This window comes from Haliotis asinina, chromosome 16 (assembly GCF_037392515.1).
Source record: "Haliotis asinina isolate JCU_RB_2024 chromosome 16, JCU_Hal_asi_v2, whole genome shotgun sequence".
NCBI classification, from domain to species: domain Eukaryota; kingdom Metazoa; phylum Mollusca; class Gastropoda; order Lepetellida; family Haliotidae; genus Haliotis; species Haliotis asinina.
This window is the reverse complement of record NC_090295.1, coordinates 41,911,215-41,930,344: the sequence shown is the minus strand read 5'-3', so window position 1 is coordinate 41,930,344 and position 19,130 is coordinate 41,911,215. Positions and strand designations below refer to the sequence as shown.

At 41.3% G+C, this 19,130-nt stretch overlaps 1 protein-coding gene across 1 annotated transcript; it reads right to left on the bottom strand.

Moving 5' to 3' along the window:
• Positions 1-3,201: 3,201 nt before the first annotated feature.
• On the bottom strand, positions 3,202-6,063 carry LOC137268176 (uncharacterized). The gene is made up of 4 exons (XM_067802708.1): positions 5,967-6,063; positions 5,671-5,734; positions 5,150-5,185; positions 3,202-4,434 (listed from the first exon to the last, which is right to left on the bottom strand). The coding sequence occupies exons 1-4, from the start codon at positions 5,980-5,982 to the stop codon at positions 3,996-3,998; spliced, it is 555 nt and encodes a 184-aa protein (XP_067658809.1). The 5' UTR covers positions 5,983-6,063; the 3' UTR covers positions 3,202-3,995.
• Between the last annotated feature and the right edge of the window lie 13,067 nt (positions 6,064-19,130).

The window sequence follows — 19,130 nt, the reverse complement described above, 5'->3', positions numbered from 1 at the left end:
GCTCTTTATGCGGACACTTCTTTGGGAGTAGAAACAGTCTACGTTAGAAGATATTATTATCTTTCACAGATTAAGGTAAATATGCAGCAGAGAGGGTGCGGGTGATCCTGGCAGTCGGGCTTGTAATTCGAAAGCTCAATACAAGCTCAGTTCCCTTGCCCCTCTTGCCCCATCCTAGACAACGATTGGGATTTCTCCCAGGTATTGCTGCCTAGTCGAACCCACCAAGAACTTTCCGTAGAATACGTAGATTTCCCAACACTGCAGCCTTTTGCATTACCAAGACTGTCAGAAGGGCTGTGCTTCCGGTTGAGAACTCTCCTGAACTGCACCAAGAGATCAGGAGCTACCAAAGCATGGGCACTGAGAACAATGGGGAGTCTGACGGCCGTGTACTTGGAATGTAAGCGAGACATTTCAAAAGCGAGGTATATAAATAAATCCATTGCCTTCATAAAAAAGGACAAGATCACGTTTGTCAGCAGGAATTCTCCAGTGGCTGTGTATGGGACTATTACATTGAAGTTTGAAAGCATCACTTCCCATGACGCCCTGGACATGGACAGGGTCGTACCATGGATGGACCTCGGAGTCAAAATCATAGAAACAAGCAACCATGTCATCATGTCGCTGTTTGTGCCAAGGAAGAGAATCCATTGACAAGGTGTTGGCCAGTTTCTGTATTTTGATTTCACAGTCAACATGTTGTGTTAATATTCTGTTTAAGAATCACAAAAGTTTGAAGTCAGCTGAAATACCAGCTGATAAACAAATGCGCTTAACAGATAAAATGAGGTTAACTCTCTGTTGTTTGTACAATGAACATTCAAACAGATAGTGATTTAACTCTCTGTTGTTTGTACAATGAACATTCAAACAGATAGTGATACGAATCCTCAAAAAAAATCACCACATGTACAAATGGGATCAGTTTTCAGTCCAACTCTGTACAAATCAGAGTCCAAACAACTAATAGAATATCGCAACTTGGTATGAATAATATTTAATTATTTTACCACACGAATAATATTGATGTGCATGCTCTTGGCTGTCAGCGATAGTTGATTTAAAATTACAAACACGTTTTGAATTACGGACTGTGGTTGGTAAGTTGTTCCAAGGGCATATTGTAGATGGAAAAAGGATTCTTTTGAACGTTCGTCTTGGAGTAAGAATCGATACATTTAGAGAACTGCGTAGATTATACTTACATTTAGAACCAACATTCAAAGAAGGGAGTTCTTTCAGATATGAAGGAGCCATTTCATGTTGAATTTTATACATCAAACAAAGACATCGTAATGTTACCCATCCAGTTATAGAACTTCCCGAGATGAATATATTGGTAGACCAGTAACTGTTCTCGCTGCTTGTAACTGAATCTGTTCTAGCTTATTTATTTGTTCGAGAGTACACTACTTTGAGGAAATGTTTGCTGAAAGGTCTTCTACTCCTGTCACAGCACATGCAGATGAAGTAACGTGTACAAAGGTAAACGGACAGTCTTCTAAGTCATTGTGTGGAGGTTCTGTCTACAGTAAGTTATCTGAGTCATATGATTGTTTTGTTTCAGTCTCATATATTTTCATATACATTAAGATATCATACCTACATTGCACAGTGGTTGAACATATGCATTCTCGAAGATGATTCATTCTGTCTTGAGTTTATCGATGTTTGGCGTCTTCATGTCAGGATTCCGGAAGCCAAAACTTTCCTGCCTGGATATACACACAGGCTCAGCCGCATTGTCTGACATGGTGACCATACGCCACTGCTATATCCTTCAAATATGTCACATTTAGAATCGAAATGACTCTCGACCCAAAGCAATAAACGTTTGATAAGGTACTATGTCAGGTAGTAGGCTGATGGATAAGATCGTTCGAGTGAGTGAGTGAGTTTAGTTTTACGCCGTACTCAGCAATATTCCAGCTATATGGCGGCGGTCTGTATATGATCGAGTCTCGACCAGACAATCCAGTGATCAACAACACGAGCATCGATCTGCGAGTCAGCGAGCCTGACCACCCGATCCCGTTAGTCGCCTGTTACGACAAGCATAGTCGCCTTTTATGGCAAGCATGGGTTGCTGAAGGCCTTTTCTTCCCCAGGACCTTCACTTGTCTCGTTCGAGCAAAATAATGCATTTGTGTTGAATGTCTCATGAATTAACAAAATCAACATTCTCATTTTTAGTTTCATTTCTACAGAGTACACGAAGACACTGTGCCAAGTGCTTAAGTGAATCCTAAAGCACGGCATCTTTGTTGTCGCCGGTCTTCGCAACAGTCCAACAATACCATAGCTGTATTTGATAATAAGCAAAAACAGCAGAGAGTGGTATGGACATGGCCTTCACTTATCAGTTTAAAATGACACATTATCCAAACCAAATCTCAAAGACTAACCTTTGCCTGCCGTTTATGAAAATTATTGTGACACATATCGTAGTCACTGACTTCAGTTTGAAAATTCATACCTTACCGTGGATGGCTGAAATAACGTTGTCAATAAGCACACAAAGATATTGTGGCTTTCATCTTAAAAACCACTGTATGCTTAGAATGGAATTGGGATATTAGAAATGATGATGTGTGAGTGATGGATGCACCCATCTGCCAAGATCGATGATCACAATGCCAATCATTGTATTGCATTGTTAATACGTGATTGCAGAGAACTGTCACGCAGCGGGAATACTCAGTGTGTGTAGTTTTACTCCATGTACGGAGAGAGGGGGCGGGTGGTTTGCGGGTCACCTGAAATAGGCTTCGCTGTAAGCATGTTGGGAATCGAACCCGGGTCTTCCACGTAACGAGCAAACCACTACGCTACTCCACACACAAAATCTAAATTCATGTTTGTTTCGCAATGTTGCATAGCTTATTTACAAGGCAGAAAAGTAAATAAAGCAAAATAACTACGAAAGCCCAGAAAGATCCGGATTGGAGTTACCCATGCTTTTGATTACCCATGTTTGTTATGGCGGCTAACAGCAAAGGATGGTCAGTTTTGTAGGGTAGGTGCATGTTATAACGTGTGACAGCTTACATCCAACTGATGGTACCCTCCACTGTCTTGTTTAGACCCCATCACTTAGGGCCTGATCTCAGATGAATATTGCTTCTTACAAGGAAAATAAACAGCCAAAACAAAAACAGGAAAGAAACAATAAACAAAACAGAAACAACAACAGTATCATAAACGTATTTGTTTATAAGTGAAATACCGTCTGGACATTTTTATATACATCAGATGGACTGTCAACCCAAGTAGGTGTAACCGACATAGTATTGTGTGCATAATATTTATACCTCCTTGGTAGACCAAGTCCTACTTTGATCCTGGAGATAAGATCTATTGACAGGATCAAAGTCACTGTATGGAATTAAGAAGTGATATAACAAATTAGTAGGTTTCAGCTTTAGTAGCAGTTCCAGCCGTCATAGATGAACAGATATATCATGTCGATTTGACCAGTATATTGTATGATAGACAGTAAAGTTGGATCTTGCCACCATCTGTAAATATCATGTATCTCATGCATATATGTCAATGTCGTGTACCGCATTCAGCTATGATCCTACTGATGTGGCTATGCAGACCATCATCATCATCATCATCATCATCATCATCACGTCCCTTGTGGCTATAGGTCACACCTGGGGCGTACATAGCACGGTCGGACTTTCTGGTTCTATTAGCATGTATCTCAACTACGGACATAATTCCCTTGCGTGAACATTGTGGTACTACTGGTCAGAATATAACTGGTGTCTGCTACAGTTTCGAGATGCGTACAGCAAAAGTTGAGAAACAATTAGATAAATACTGCGATACCAAAGTCAGAGGGACATCATCTTTTTGGGTGAACGCTGAAACGGACGATTAAAAAAACTGCATATTAAGATCTTGACTTGTCCTAAAATTCGCCCCAACAATTTAGCAGAAACCACGAAGCAGCAATATTATCCATTCGTCCAGAAATATAGTCACCACAGATTGACGAAAGTTCTGATCCAGTGGCTGCCAGTCTCATAGATCCTCAAGTACCTTTGCAGTGTTGCAGGACGCCACAGTATTGTCGCGCTTGTCGGAGCTCCGCCTTCGTGTAGGACTTTGTATACAATCCAACAACAGTTTCGGAAAAGCAAAGCGTAGTGACCTGTGCTTTGCCAGTTATCCCAGAAAGCTTGCATTCTGGAGACATCCAATTTTTCACAAGGTATCTTAAAAGTATAATCTGCCTCGAATCCTTCTTTGTAGATATCGTCTTCTGGACGGTCGCTCTTACCCAGAACCTTTTTCATCACTCCCAATTTCCTTTTCTTGTCTTCAGGCCATAAGCTGATGTATGTACCATTACTCAAAACAAGAGAGGCGTGTCCGACCTGAGTCTTTTGGGGCATCCATATATATACCACGTGAAAACTGAAAGAAATGACAACATGGGTGAATAAGGAAAGGTTTACCCAAACACATAACACCCTGATTTGATGTGACTAAATTCTTTACAGTGTCTGATGACAGCACTGGCGCTCTCCAAAAATTGTTAACTCAGTAGTGTCATTGCCATTAATCCTGTTTTCCAAAGCCCAATAAATTATGTTCTTCGTAAATGAAACGTTTGACATATATATGTATCTTGGAGAAGCTCCATTAAAATCTCAAAAGACACGTGACTCACCTGAACCTGAATGTGTGTTGTCATAATGAAAAACACCAATCTGCTCCCCTCCCATCCCACTCCAACACACACACACACACACACACACACACAGAGAGAGAGAGAGAGAGAGAGAGAGAGAGAGAGAGAGAGTACATTCGTGTGTCTCCCGTAATGTAGTCGAGGAAATGGTGTGATGTTGCTCACTGACGTCTATATCTGCGGTATATATGGTCGAAATACTGAGTATCACTGAAAAGGCAGATCTATATCCAAAACATCTGTAACAAGAATTCTGTCACGGTTCAAGGAGCAGCTCTCAAGCAAGTACAGCGAACTAGTGGGCTCCTGGACCACTCCATCTCGTGTCTCAGCCGGACAAAGGGGTATAATTTAAATGTCTCACATTTAGTATTAAGAACGTCTTCGAATTCTCAACCATACAACAAAATCAATTTTAAATAGTCTATTTTTACTTACCTTTCGGAATGTGAATGGGAGTTTTCTTCTGGGTAACTGCAAAGTGATACATAGAAATAGGTGATTAAGAATGTATGTCTCTTGCAATTTCAAGAGTACATTCTCAGTCGTTGCTTAAGCTTGCATAAGATTAGTTGTGAGTGTCGTTGCTTGTATTTGTTTCACTTGCTCTTTATAACGTCATTCTGTATGTTATACAGTCAGGATATTCGGTGACTGACATCTCGATCTTTTTTCTCATGTTTTTATTCCCAGAATTATGTTTACATCTCGAATTGATCTAAGGTGACCCATGGGTTTCTTGATGTTCGTGCTGTTGATCACTTGGTTGTCTGGTCTATGAATTATGAACAGACCGCCGTCATAAGAACAATAAACAAACAAACCAAAAAACATCGACATACATATTTGTGATTCTATGACACAAGGATACACGAATTCCAGCCACCCCCACACTACTCTCTATGCAAGCATCATTGAAACTCGTTGTTTCGATACCCGAAGCATTCTTATCTTCTCACCTTAAAGGAACCATTTCCAGATCTTCATGGACCTGTTCTCCATCACAGTGTGATTGGTCGGTAGCTGCAATGTTAAACAACAAAGTCAGAGAGAGAGAGAGAGAGAGAGAGAGAGAGAGAGATAGACAACAGACGCACTGCGAGAACGAAAGTACGTCGCACTCTCATGTTTACGAGACCAGGAAATGAGACATGTCTGCTAATATCATTATGCGGATACAACGGTATTTTTACTTGAATGTCGTCGAGGCAGTCCCAATAGAATACCCTTCGATTTATAGAAGCAGGACACCTACCGCCGGCGTTCGCCATCAGCTGACCTAGATTCAGTGACGACTTACTGGCATTTTCGCTTAGTGCAGACAGGATGTGTCTGTGATATTGAATATAGGGATTTCTAAAAACTCGTCTCAGGTCGAGGCGTACCGAACCGAGACGACACGAAAGAATACGTTTGTCCCGATTACATAATTGTTTTGATAAAATATGAAACTATGGTATTCACAACAATCATACACATGTATAATTATTGCGAGTAAATCAAATGAAACTCAGCAAGTAGATGAGTACAACTGATCCAAATGAAAAATGATGCACTCCGTGACCTTGTCACAACGGGTCTATTATTGTGAAGGGGTGCAACCTTGTCAGTTGATTGTCAACAAGTCCGAACGGCCGAGACTAGGTCCCCATTCGACATCTCGGTGTCGAGCACTTGTCAACTTTGTCATAACTGTCTTTTGAAAAGGAGCTATACAGATGGTTTCATGTTTCATCGATTTGGGCTTTTGAGCAGCGAGCTTATGAAAGTAGCTGACGTCTGTACGTTTGTAAAGTAAAAAAGCAAACTAGACAGTATGTGACAAACAAATCACTTAACACATGAAATGAATGTTGTTTTCGGGACAAGGTCTGTAACGAATTCATCCATGTATCGCAACAAAAAAAATAAATAAATAAAAAAAAAAAAAAGAAAAGAAAAGAAAAGAAAAATCTTCCGCTCCCCTATTTAATGAAGTTAACTAGACCTGCCATTTCACCTTCTCGGTCATGCAAATGTAGAGTAGCTCAGGTCAAGCCGACCACGCTCTATATGAGTCCGAGTATCGGTCGTCCCTACAAGCGTAGCACAAACTGGGTAGATGTGAAAGAAACATTTTTCAAACGACGTAGGCTTTTAAACCTATAACACGCATCTCAGTGTTGGGAAAGAAAATGTCACCTTTCCGTCTTAGATATGTTTAAATATACACGAAGATATCATGACATAAATTAGGCGCAAACAATTAAAAACAAAATGCGAAAGCTATTTATGCGGACACTTATTCTGGAGTAGAAACAGTCTACGTTAGAAGATATTATTATCTTTCTCAGATAAAGATACATATCCAGCAGAGAGGGTGCGGGTGATCCTGGCACAATCAGGCTGGCAATTAAGGCTCATGACAATCTCAGGGCAACTACCCCTCTACAGCGAATGGGACTTCTCCCAGGAATCGCTGCCTAGTCGAACTCACCAAGAACTTTCCGGAGAATATGCAGACACTTAATTCCCAACACTGCAGCCTTCTGCATTACCGCGACTGTCATAAGGGCTGTGCTCGCGGGTCAGGAGGTACCAAAAAAAGGGCACCGAGAACAATGGGTAGTCAGACGGCCGTGTACTTGGAATGTAAGCGAGACATTTCAAAGGCGAGGTATACAAATAAATCCATTGCCTTCATCAAAAAGGACAAGATCACGTTTGTCCGCAGGAATTCTCCAGAGGCTGGCACCCGTGAAGAGCCACCTCCTCCTGGTGGGTGCTGGGTAACGCCAAGTGCTCTTCTCCCGTGTGGACCAGGGACAGAATGTGTCCACAGCACTCTATTGCTGGTCGTAAGAGGCGACCAAATTGGGCAACCTGTTGGCCATGGGTTGCGTCCCTGTGTCGGTGGAGGAGGGGATCCTCGTGGTTGAGGGTACTGGAACAAGGGCTAGGTGATCCTGTTGCTCAACACTCCACTTTGGCCCTAACTTCACCTAGACGGGTGGTTGAATAGGCCGGATTCAATTAGCTGGTCACGCCAAGCCCTGTGCTACATTGATATACTGTTGCACCAAATTTTGAAAATTGTCATATGATAAGTTTTAAAGTCTTGGCGAATTTTTGGGACTCTGAATTTCAATACATAAGTTAATATCGATTTTGCCTAGAGTTGTATGTCAGAGGGCGGTGGCTCATGGGCCAGTCTGATGGAATCATTAATGTGTTAACTTTTCTACTGGAGTATATCATCCGGGTATCCTTGGTGCTGCAAGCTGGAGATCGTGGTGGGTGGGGAGCTCGGATGATGAAACAATACAAATTCAATATGGCTTATGAAACCCAAACAAAACAAAACAAAAAACAAAAACTAAACAACAAAAAAACAAACAAAAAAACCCAAAAAAACTAAACGTCCACTCGACAATGATGATGATGAACAGCGACCTTTACAGTCTATCGATTACTGGCCAAGTTTTATAGTGATTGAGACTATTGATAAAATGCCTCTGAAATAAAATCTGTTTGCAGTTTCTAAAGGTATTCAGGGCATTGCATGAGACCTAAAAAACAATAGACGCTTATGTTCCGGTGCTTTGTTAGTCGAATGTAGCAAACCGCAGCAAGCATCCAACCACCTTTCCCTTGAATCGTTTGTAGGTGTACCCGTTTCAGTTTCTGCGCACCGAACTCTTAACACCAGCAAAGGTATTGTACAAGATCGGGATCGATTGTTCGCTGACATGACAGAACTGGATATAGTCACAGAAATAAAAGATCAAGGAGTTACGTTTGTGAAACGGTATATCACCAGTTAAAACTCAGAAATGCATCAGACAAACGCATATCTGTTTTCGTTTCCCTCGCCAACTGCACCCCAATCAGTAAAGGCGGGATACTGCAATATCAGGGTTGATACACACATTCCTAACCCTCTCAGATGTTTCAAATGTCAGAAGTTTGGCCACGGCATGAACACCTGTACATTGTCTGTTACATGCGCTCACTGCAGTGAGAAGACACATGTAACAGAAGATTGTGACAGCAATTTTAAAAAGTGCGCCAACTGCTTTGGAACACACTCATCTTCCTCTAAAGACTGCCCGAGGTGGAAACAGCAGATGGAGATTAATAAGACTAATTTCAGTAAAAACATCAGTTTTGCAGAGGCTAAAAGACTCCTACAAACCCCAGGACAGACCGAAACGTACGTTTCAGTCTCCAGAACGCTATCTGACACAACCACTAAACAGGCCAAAGTCCCAACTACGTCAATCACCTGTCAAACAGATTTGACATGGGTGGAAACCAATACTCCCGAGAGGTTTTCCCCAGAACAATCCACTCAAACAACAGTTGTTATTTCATCCCAAATCCAGTCAGAGTCTCAAGGTGAAACATTCATACCACAGGACAAATCACCCTCTCAATCAACAGCAAACGTTCAACAGGCCATTAAAAGCAAACCAAAACCAAGGTGAGATTCAACTAAAAAACTTCAAAGTAGCAGAGCATCAGAGGGATCAGAAAATCAAGTTCAAGCATATAATAAATATGGTTCACTTGAGGATATGGACGTGTCCGAACACTCCCATTTAAGGGTACATAGCTTGTCGCCCTCTAAAAAGGGGCGGGGTAGATCCCTAATTATCCCGCCTAAAAGATGGTCCATTCCAAAAATATAACACAGGGGAACTGTAGAGGATTATGGACCAATTGTAATGAGTTACTGTTATGAGTCCAAAATTTTGCTCCATCAGCTTTCTGCCTGCAGGAAACCTATCTGAACCAGACAGATACTGTTAATTTACGTCAGTTCGTTGCTTATCATTCTTTTTCACCTTCGGGTGACAGGGCCACTGGAGGGTCTTCAATTCTTGTAAAGCAGGACGTTATCCATAGTCCTCTAATACTCACAACTAATCTCTAAGCTGTCGCTGTGAGACTAACTCTTCACGTTACCTTTACACTGTGCTCTTTGCATATTCCGCCTTCTTCGACACTCCAGCTGTCTATTCTTCAAGCTCTCTATGACCAGCTCCCTAAAACCTGTATCATAATGGGTGATCTCAATGGCCATAACCCGATATGGGGCGGTGCAAATACTAACACTAACGGTAGAATATTGGAAGATGTTAAATCCAATAATGACTTGTATATATAATGACGATTCAAGCACTTATCTGCATCCAGCGACCGGCACATACTCTTCTCTAGATTTGTCGCTTGCAGACTCTAATCTACTTAATCAATTTGATAGGTAAGTCCACAATGACTTCTGTGGAAGTGACCACTTTCCAACTATCTTATCAGATAGTCTATCCACATCTAAACTAAGATCCGAATGTTTCAGCGATATTACTGATCCTATTAAGTGTTTTCCTGACGTTTTAAATGAAATTGCTGATGAGTGTATACCAAAAATCCTCTACAACTCCACAACCATGGTTTAATACAGATTGTAGACAAGCCCGGAAAGCGAGGAAAAAGGCCGAAAATTATTTCCGCCATCACACAACTGTCCACAACTTAAATCAATTCAAAATATTGAATGCAAAAGCAACGACAGTCTTGGGGGAACTATGTCTCCAAAATTAATTCACGTACACCAATGTCCAAGGTCTGGAACATGGTTCAAAGAGTTAAAGGCAAAGGTTCAAAATCTGCTGTGAATAATCTTAAAGATGGTGATAATTTAATAACTGACAATTTAATAACAGGAAAAGACAAAACTTAATTTCCACTCAAATAATGGTGAAGATTACAATGAAGTGTTTTCATTACATGAGCTACAAACTGCCCTTGACCAAGCTCATGACACAGCAGCTGGTGATGATAATATCCATTACCAGCTACTGAAACATTTACCTGAACCGTGTCTGATGACGCTTTTAGATATATTTGACCAAATTTTGACGTCTGGGGAATTCCCACCTTCATGGCGTAATGCCATTGTAGTCCCGATACCAAAACCTGGCAGGGATCATACAGATCCATCTAATTACAGACGATATCTCTAACTAGCTGTGTCTGCAAAACCATGGAACGTAGAGTGAATAATAGATTGATTTGGTGTCTTGAAACCAATAACCTTATAACAAACATTCAATGTTGTTTCAGGAAAAATCGTAGTACCATTGATCATTTGGTACGTTTAGAATCCTTTGTCAAAAATGCCACAGTTAATAAACAACATGCTGTATCAATTTTCTTTGATCTTGAAAAAGCTGTGATACGACCTGGAAGCATGGTATTTTAAAGGATTTACATGATTTTTGTTTGAGAGGCCATTTACCTCTTTTTATACCACAGTTCTCAAAAGACAGAAGAAGTCCGAGTGGGTTCAACCCTGTCTGATCATTACAGTCACATTGCTTAGCAGTAAGATCAATAGCTTATCTAAGGTTTTAAATGATTCAATTGATGGATCATTATTTGTGGATGATTTTAATATAATTTTGTCGCGGGAAAAATATGCATACTATTTTACGGCAACTGCAGTTATGTTCAAACAAAAATATAAGCCGCATAAGGACCCAGAAATGCCTACGTGGCTGGGTAACCAACAGAAGACGGTGTCGTATTGGACAGTAGCAAGATCGTTATACAATTCAATTCATGCTTGAAAACGGCATAAGAATCCATGCTGAAACGTCGCCATTCTGAAAATAAAGAAGTTGATCATCCATAAAACTTGTCCCTTCACCTTTAGCTCAGCAACTTCTAAAATGCCTCTAAAACAGTGTATATTGGTTACACCTACTTGGGCTGTCAGTCCAGATTTGAAGAGGTCATTATGCGGCGATGTCGTATTGGCCATGCAAGATATACGCATGAATACTAATTGAAAGGTGAGGATCCTCCGTTCTGCATCCCTTGTGATGAAATAATCACGGTCAAGCATGTCTTGCTTGACTGTGTCGAATATTCCATCACAAGAGATAATTATTTCAAATCACGAACTATGAAGGACCTTTTTCAGTAACGTACGTTCTCATTTAATTATTGCATTTTAAAAAGAATGAGATTTGTTGAGTGACTTGTAACTAAATAAGTATTTTATGATTGGAAGTTAAATTAGTAACTGCGATTGTTAGTGGCTGTATCCTCGAGGGGGGTTGAAGTAATTATTGTCCTCCCGAGAGGTTACGTAAGTCCCAAAACATTTAAAGTCAAATTCAATCTTCCTTCTTTTTAGCTGTAGTATTTCTGTCATTTTAATTTGTGGCTAATCTTGCAAACAATCGTCAGCAGCTGAAAGGATGGTGTAAATTCAGCTAGGGACCATGCAGGTAGCAGAAGTACCGTAAGTCCCCTTGGTCCCTAGTATGGTGATCTACCTTCAGTTGTTGGCGATCTATGGCCTGTTTTTATATTATACTGTCCAAATAGTGATACTATTATTTTTTAAGTTTCCACGCTAGTTTTAACTACTATAGTCTAGTCTAGTTGTTTTACTGTCCTTTGTCGACAGGTTTTTGGTAATATGCATATATATTTCGTTGTTATGTCACGTATGTTCTCGTCACGATATGGCTGCAATATTGCCGATGTGACGTTAAACATTAACTCACTCACTCAATCTGCAGAGACTGTGCATGGGTCTATTCCACTGAAGTTTAAAAGCATCATTTCCCATGACGACATGGACAGGATCGTACCATGGATGGACCCCGGAGTCAAAGCCAAAATCATAGAAACAGACAACCATGCATGCCATCATGTCGCTGTTTGTGCCAAGGAAGAACATCCACTGACAAGGTGTTGGCCGGTTTCTGTAAATTCATTTCACAGTCAACATGTCGTGTTAAGATATTGTTTAAGAATCACGTTTAGGCGATTGCGAGTGGGAAGTGACTGGTCCCGAGCAGCAAAATGGAAGCCCTCAGTTTCACTTCATATCCAGGCAAAGGAGCCGCAGGATTGCTCTACACATAGCATGTAAACACGATGCACTGGCTTCTCGGAAAGCTTCTCCACAAATGTAGGACTCTGGGCAGACTTGGTAAAGGACTTCACCTGGTTTACTCCCATCACTGTACCGTCCAGCAGTACACTGCTATCAACAAAACATAAATAACATTTCAGAATGTGTCCAACAACCTTGACTCGCGTAAAATAGCGGATTACTTTCATCACGAGTCTTCACATACATCACCAGAGGATCATCCGATAAATAATTATGTGCAAAGGTACACAATTCTGTCATGATGACCCTCCACATTAATCAAACCCCGATCTCCAGAACTGATTGGCATATATAAACGATTAAGAGAGGAACGAGGGTGGTGTGCTCTATTATCAGACATGATCCTTCTGGTCAGGCGGTCAAGATCCTGCGTGTCCTGTTTTGTCCACCATCTACTCCATTATACCAACATTGGTATAGCGCCGATATCCAGTTCGGTGGTATCCAGTTCAGCTGCTCAAAGACGCTTTGTTTTCCCTCGGTCACTGAATGTCCATCACAACGGCACATCGTGTTTTCAATCGTAACTCCCTGGGGAACATACAACCCTTGCAACCATTAGGCTCACACAGTTAATGTGGCTTTTCTGTGCTCACGAGGTTCCCATTCACAGCTGGGTGGACTGGGACGCATAGTCAGAGTACTTTGACCAAGTTTGCTGCATGTTGCTGTACCCGCAACTAGGTGTTTGCACATATTCATGCGGCCACCATCTGGTCATCTACCAACGGATTCGTGGGTTCTACACAGAACTGTGTACTGTCCACTAGGGGCTGTGACAACACAGAGTCTGCACACAAAGTTGACTCCAAGGTTTTTACACCCGATCACAGGGGGCACGATCCCGGCACCTCACTCGGTTACCAGCCTGACACCTTAGACAGCTCGACCCCCGTGAGGTGGATTCTGAACCAGGACGGATTATTCATCTTCTAAACACATCCACTTCAGGTATAAATGACGCAGAGTGAACTGAACAGTGAAATATTTAAACATGTTGAAGGTCTGTTGGGCAGTCACGTCGGAGCAAGCAGCTGACGGTGATTGTTAGGAGCAGCCAAGTTTCTACGTGCTTGCTCGTCCAGCAGAATATATAGAGAATTGTGATGTCATTAGGTTAATGACGTCATAGCATTGCCAGGGCATTTCAGCAAAATCTACTGCCAACGCAATATCGCCTCGAGATATCGTCTGATCTCACACAAGCGATAACTCTTTTGGAACACAGTTTTGCATGATAAATCTGTGTTCGAATCACAACATGCAAATACTGTTACCAACATCCTCGCCATGGCAATCAGCACAGACAGTATTTTAACCCGACGGACCGAATATATTATGCAAGGTGGATGCTGACGGCTGTTAAAACTGCATCGTACTGTTCAAGTATACGCTTTATTACTCATGGTTAGCACAGTACGATGCAGCTTTAATTATCTTCATACACAGAGTTTACAGGTGTACAATATTTATTTATTTACTTACTTATGCGCTGTTGTCATTTCATCATTTATTTAAGATTTTCATAAATACAAGCGAATATGGTCGACTTTCATAATCACCACCTGACTACATTTAGACGACCTTTTTGGATAAACTAACATACACCATAAACAAGTGGTTTTAAAAGCCAGTCGGGGTAGCTAGGTGAAAGTTACTTGCCCACAAAATAATTCACTTGCCCGATATCTAAATGTAGAGACTAAGCAAAAGATTTACAAAAAAAACCCCGTAAAACTACATCATTTATCAAGCCATCATGCTGATTTAAAAGTGCATAATAACTTCACAGTTCGGAGATCGGAGAGAGTGACATATTAAAAAACACCCTGCGCCCCTGAAAATTCACCAGCCACTCAGGCCAGTGACTGTGGAGATTGATGGCCCAGTTGAAGTTTTACTAGCCTATGGCAATTTCGCACACTTCAACTCTACACCTTTACCGCTCGCTGTTTACAAGCAAGCAAGCAAGCAACCAATTAAATACGAGGCTTGCATTGTCTAAGGCTCTTGCCTTTTTTTCGCTGATAACCCACGCATACTATTGTACAACGCTCGATTGTGTAACAGGAGCTTTTAACTAGACTCACGCCGTTTACCATACACAGCTGGTAAACAGAATTCTCGGGGAATGTATGCTAACATGTTGACTCTGTCTCACATCTGACCCCTCCCTTCTCATGCCCCCGAGACGTATCTGCAGTTTCATGGGACAATGTATCCCATTGCTTACCATGACTTTAGATTAATCAGTGTTAGGTAGTTCGAATATAAGGTCAGGATGATTCTGTCGCATTCTTATCCCAAAGGACGACTCATTGCAGACACTCCCTGCCTACGTACAATCCGCAATATGGTGGTTTATGGCTGCAATCTGCACCACACAACGCGCGTCCATGTCACCTTGCAATAAATAACAAAAAAGGTGTCTCATATTGTTCACGACGTAACTCTCTTAACTTGGAGAGGCTAAATTTTGAAGGTTATCTTCCAAATCCTAACAATGGATATTTCTTGAAATATGCTGCATTCAGTGATATGTTTAATAAAGTGTAAACGATTTTTATCGACCTACAATTTTGTCAGGAAATTGGTCAAACGTGCGTAGGCATTTGTCTGAACCAGATGTTGGTAACATTGTGATCGCTTTTACATGAATCCTCAACTGCTAACTGCAACTTCTATATGAAAAACAACAACCCAAAAACATATATCTTTACATGTTTAACGAATTCTGCACCACCAACTAAATGATTTATCATATATTTTTCTAAAAATTTCAAACCGACCTCGTACGTCTCGCTTATACTTGTCTGTTTTTTGAACAACAAACAACACATGGGTACATATCATTATCATGGTGGGCATGGTGGGCGAGCTGGCTAAGGCGCCAGGCTAGTGATCCAGCGAGGTTGAGGTGTCGAGATCCATTCCACCTATGACCGGGTGTAAAAACCTTGGAGTCAACTTTGTGTGCAGACTTTTTCCGTGTTGTCACAACCCCTAGTGTACAGTACACAACACTGTGCACTTAATAGAACCCACGAATCCTTTGGTATATAACCAGGTGGTGGCCACACGAAGACGTGCATACACTTAGTTGCCGGTACAGCAACGTCCAGTGAACTTGGACAAAGTGCTGTGTCACAGCCAGCTGTGAATGGACACCTTGTTAGGATGAGACAGCCTCGATAATCTCGATGCGCCAAGTGGCAGCAAGAGTTGTACATTCCTCAGGGAGTTGAGGCTGAAATACGATGTGCTGTTGAGATTGACATCCAGTGATCGAGGGAAAAATACAAGCGCCTTGAGCATGCATTAGTGCGTGGATATGTGCGCTATACAAATATCCTATATCATATCATTATCCGAGGCCTCAAGAGGATCAGTTTCAGGGGCACGTCTGTGTGTGGGTTTATCAGTTTAACAATCAGCTGTGGTATCTTTGTATCGTAGACAATTTAGCAACAGATACTGATCGGACAAACTGTCTATGCATGTGTACATTAGTTCGTAAGAAAAGGTGTTTTTTTCTGGTTAGTAATGTGTACTTATACCAGTCCACAAAACCTTTCTTCAAAGCTTTGTCAAATACGTATTTTGGGAAGGCAATGAAAATTCGTTCATCCGGGCACAAGTGTATGGCATTTTGGTATTCAGAATGGCGTTAGCATTTCCACAAATATGTGTCATCATTCACCTGGCGAAGGAGAATGAATTAGCTCTGAGACGATGCATAAGGAACATATAGAAGTCGTTTGCCATAAAAACGGATCGTCCTCCGTTGAATGCACCCTCGTATCTTTCAAAACTCTGTGTTCACCTTTCTGTGGAGCAGAATGGTGTCTGTTCCGTTACTAAACCCGATTAATAACAGTCCTCCTCTTTGAAGAAAACTCATTGAAAATTATCGGTGGGAGAGCATATAGTCTAGACTAACATCACTTTGAAAAGTATTGTATATTCATGTGTGAAATACCCACCTCTCCGACAATCCCAGACAGTCAATATCGCTGTTAGAGGTTCAGTTTTGAAAGGTTGTCCCCTCAGCATCATCATTGTGTACAAGAGGTACATATGCTGTAAACCCTAAACACTTTGTTTATCCAGTGCCTCGTATGTATGAGGACAATGAGACTGATGTACTTGTCTCGTTCCGTGGTGACATCAGTGGAAGAAATTGGCTAAACCAGATCACTAACGATAATCTAGTGATAGTCCGATATTGCAAATCCAACGTAAAATTCGAACTAAGACATGAAATTGATATGTGGTCGTTTGAGGGACAGAACCAGGACTTCTATCGGGGCCCTTGCAGTGCGTTAAGAAACTTCCATCACCGCCTTTCCATCGTTCTCAGTACTGTTCCAGCAGTGGAAGTCTGAATACCTCTCCATACCAACAGTGTGGCGTGTACACTCAGAAATAGCCGGATGCCGGGTACACACAAGGGACGACACTCTTTGATTAAAATATCAAATCAGATTATGTGCCCAAAACATAAAACCTGGAGAACAGTCACTGTTGAATATTAGATGTAGGGAGGCATCGCTGGTGAAACTTGGCATTTTCCAAAGTTACTTTACTTATCAGCCAGAGGCATCCGCCATTGATATTAAAGTAAAAGAAAAAGCATGTGTAAAATGTTTTAGCTGTGTGATTGCTTTCCCTGCAGTTGTGCCTGCACAAGTGAAGGGTCTGTCAGAAGAAACATTTTCAAGAGATTCAGATAATCACCTCAGCAATGCCTCTGTGTATCCACATACAGATTAACAACAGGTTATCTCACACGCACATGGTTCACGTCTCTACAATGTGACAAGAGTGTGCTTTGAAATCAATGCCAAGGTACTCGTATCACCGACAAACAGATCATGTTGTTCGATGTCCTGGATTTTCTATATACTGTATATTTTGAAGTCCTCTACTTGGCATTAGGTAAGTCGTCGGATCTATTTTATTTTCTCAACCTTGTGAGCAGAGTGCCAGTGGTTGTGACGTTAATGATTGTGTTTACTTGTATACACAACACTCTTACAGTGATTTCCACTGGTCGCAAGTCAATGTTAATTGTCGGTAACAGTAAGTTGCTGTTTACCAACAGATCCCGGCTATTTAAACTGAATGTGAGCTTATGATGAACACATGTACAATGGAGTCTCTGTATTTATTTCAGACTCGGAGCCGTAACCATTAGTTACTTCTATCTTCGAGGACACAGACGTATTTGCTATGTCAGAGGGCAAAAAGTAAGATTTCCTTCTTTGGTCACATTGCGAGAGACGTCCTTGTAACGTCAGCATATATTTAGACAAACCTGATTCATTTAAGATGTAAATTAAGGATAGATGTAAATTATATTGTGGATAACGTTGTGGATTAGATGGTCAGGTTTTCATACTGTCGATCACTAGTCTGTGTGATTCACAGAGGATCGATTTTTACTTTGTTTATCTGTTATATTGTTTAATGAGTCGATGAAGCAAGCATCTTAACGCCTGGACCTTATGGGCTGAACATTGTTTAACACGTGGTTTTAGAAGACGATACCACTACATGCTTAAAGTTCAAGAAAGTTAACGACGGCCTTCTTGTCCATTTCAGTGTCTCTGATATTGGCAAACTATGTTATATTTCAAGGACCCACGATGTCTACATATGGATGCCAACACCGTTTTTGAAGACCGGCCACGTGTCTCTGACGCTGAGCGATGGCACTCACATAAGCTGGTGGCCACGACACAGGAAGGAACTGAAGGACGCAGGAATTCATCATGCTACGAGTGTAACAGAAACCACAAATGGCACTGATCTTGAAGACGACATTCAAACAATGGGGTATACATATGACGCGGGGTTCAAAATCCCCCTAAAACGTTTAAAGCTACAGAAAATGAAGAGCGCCTGGTCATCTATTCTTTCGAAATGTGAATTTAATCCAATGACAGAAAACTGCTGCTGGGTTGTTTACAGCGTGTTACATGCTGGAGGTGCAGCATCTGCAGATGTGCAGTCTCCATGGCGACCGTGGATGATACGCCAGTATGTGTCCAGTTTAGTTGGGGAATAAGGGAACACATATGATTCATGCGGGCTCACCTTTGGCAAGTGAGTTTGCTCAAAATTACCTCTGTTCACCCAGCAGAAAATGGGTAATTGGTGGGATAAGTCATGTGATTATAACCTTCTAGTGTTTAAGAGGCAGCTTTGGTTATCTGGGGTATTAATTTGCCTTGCTTGACTGTTAGCGCTATGAGCTTAGTTCTGGAATCGCGAATTCCTTAGATACACAATTTAAATACGCTATTCGAACACCTGCTGTTCTGGACGCGGTATGGCTTTCTTGTGAAGGAAAGGTAGTGTTCTGTCAATGTGAACTGATTGTTTCATATGAATATATACTATTAGTTTGTTTACATTTGAATACATTCGTACATGCTCGTAATCCTGCTTCCTTCCGTCAGA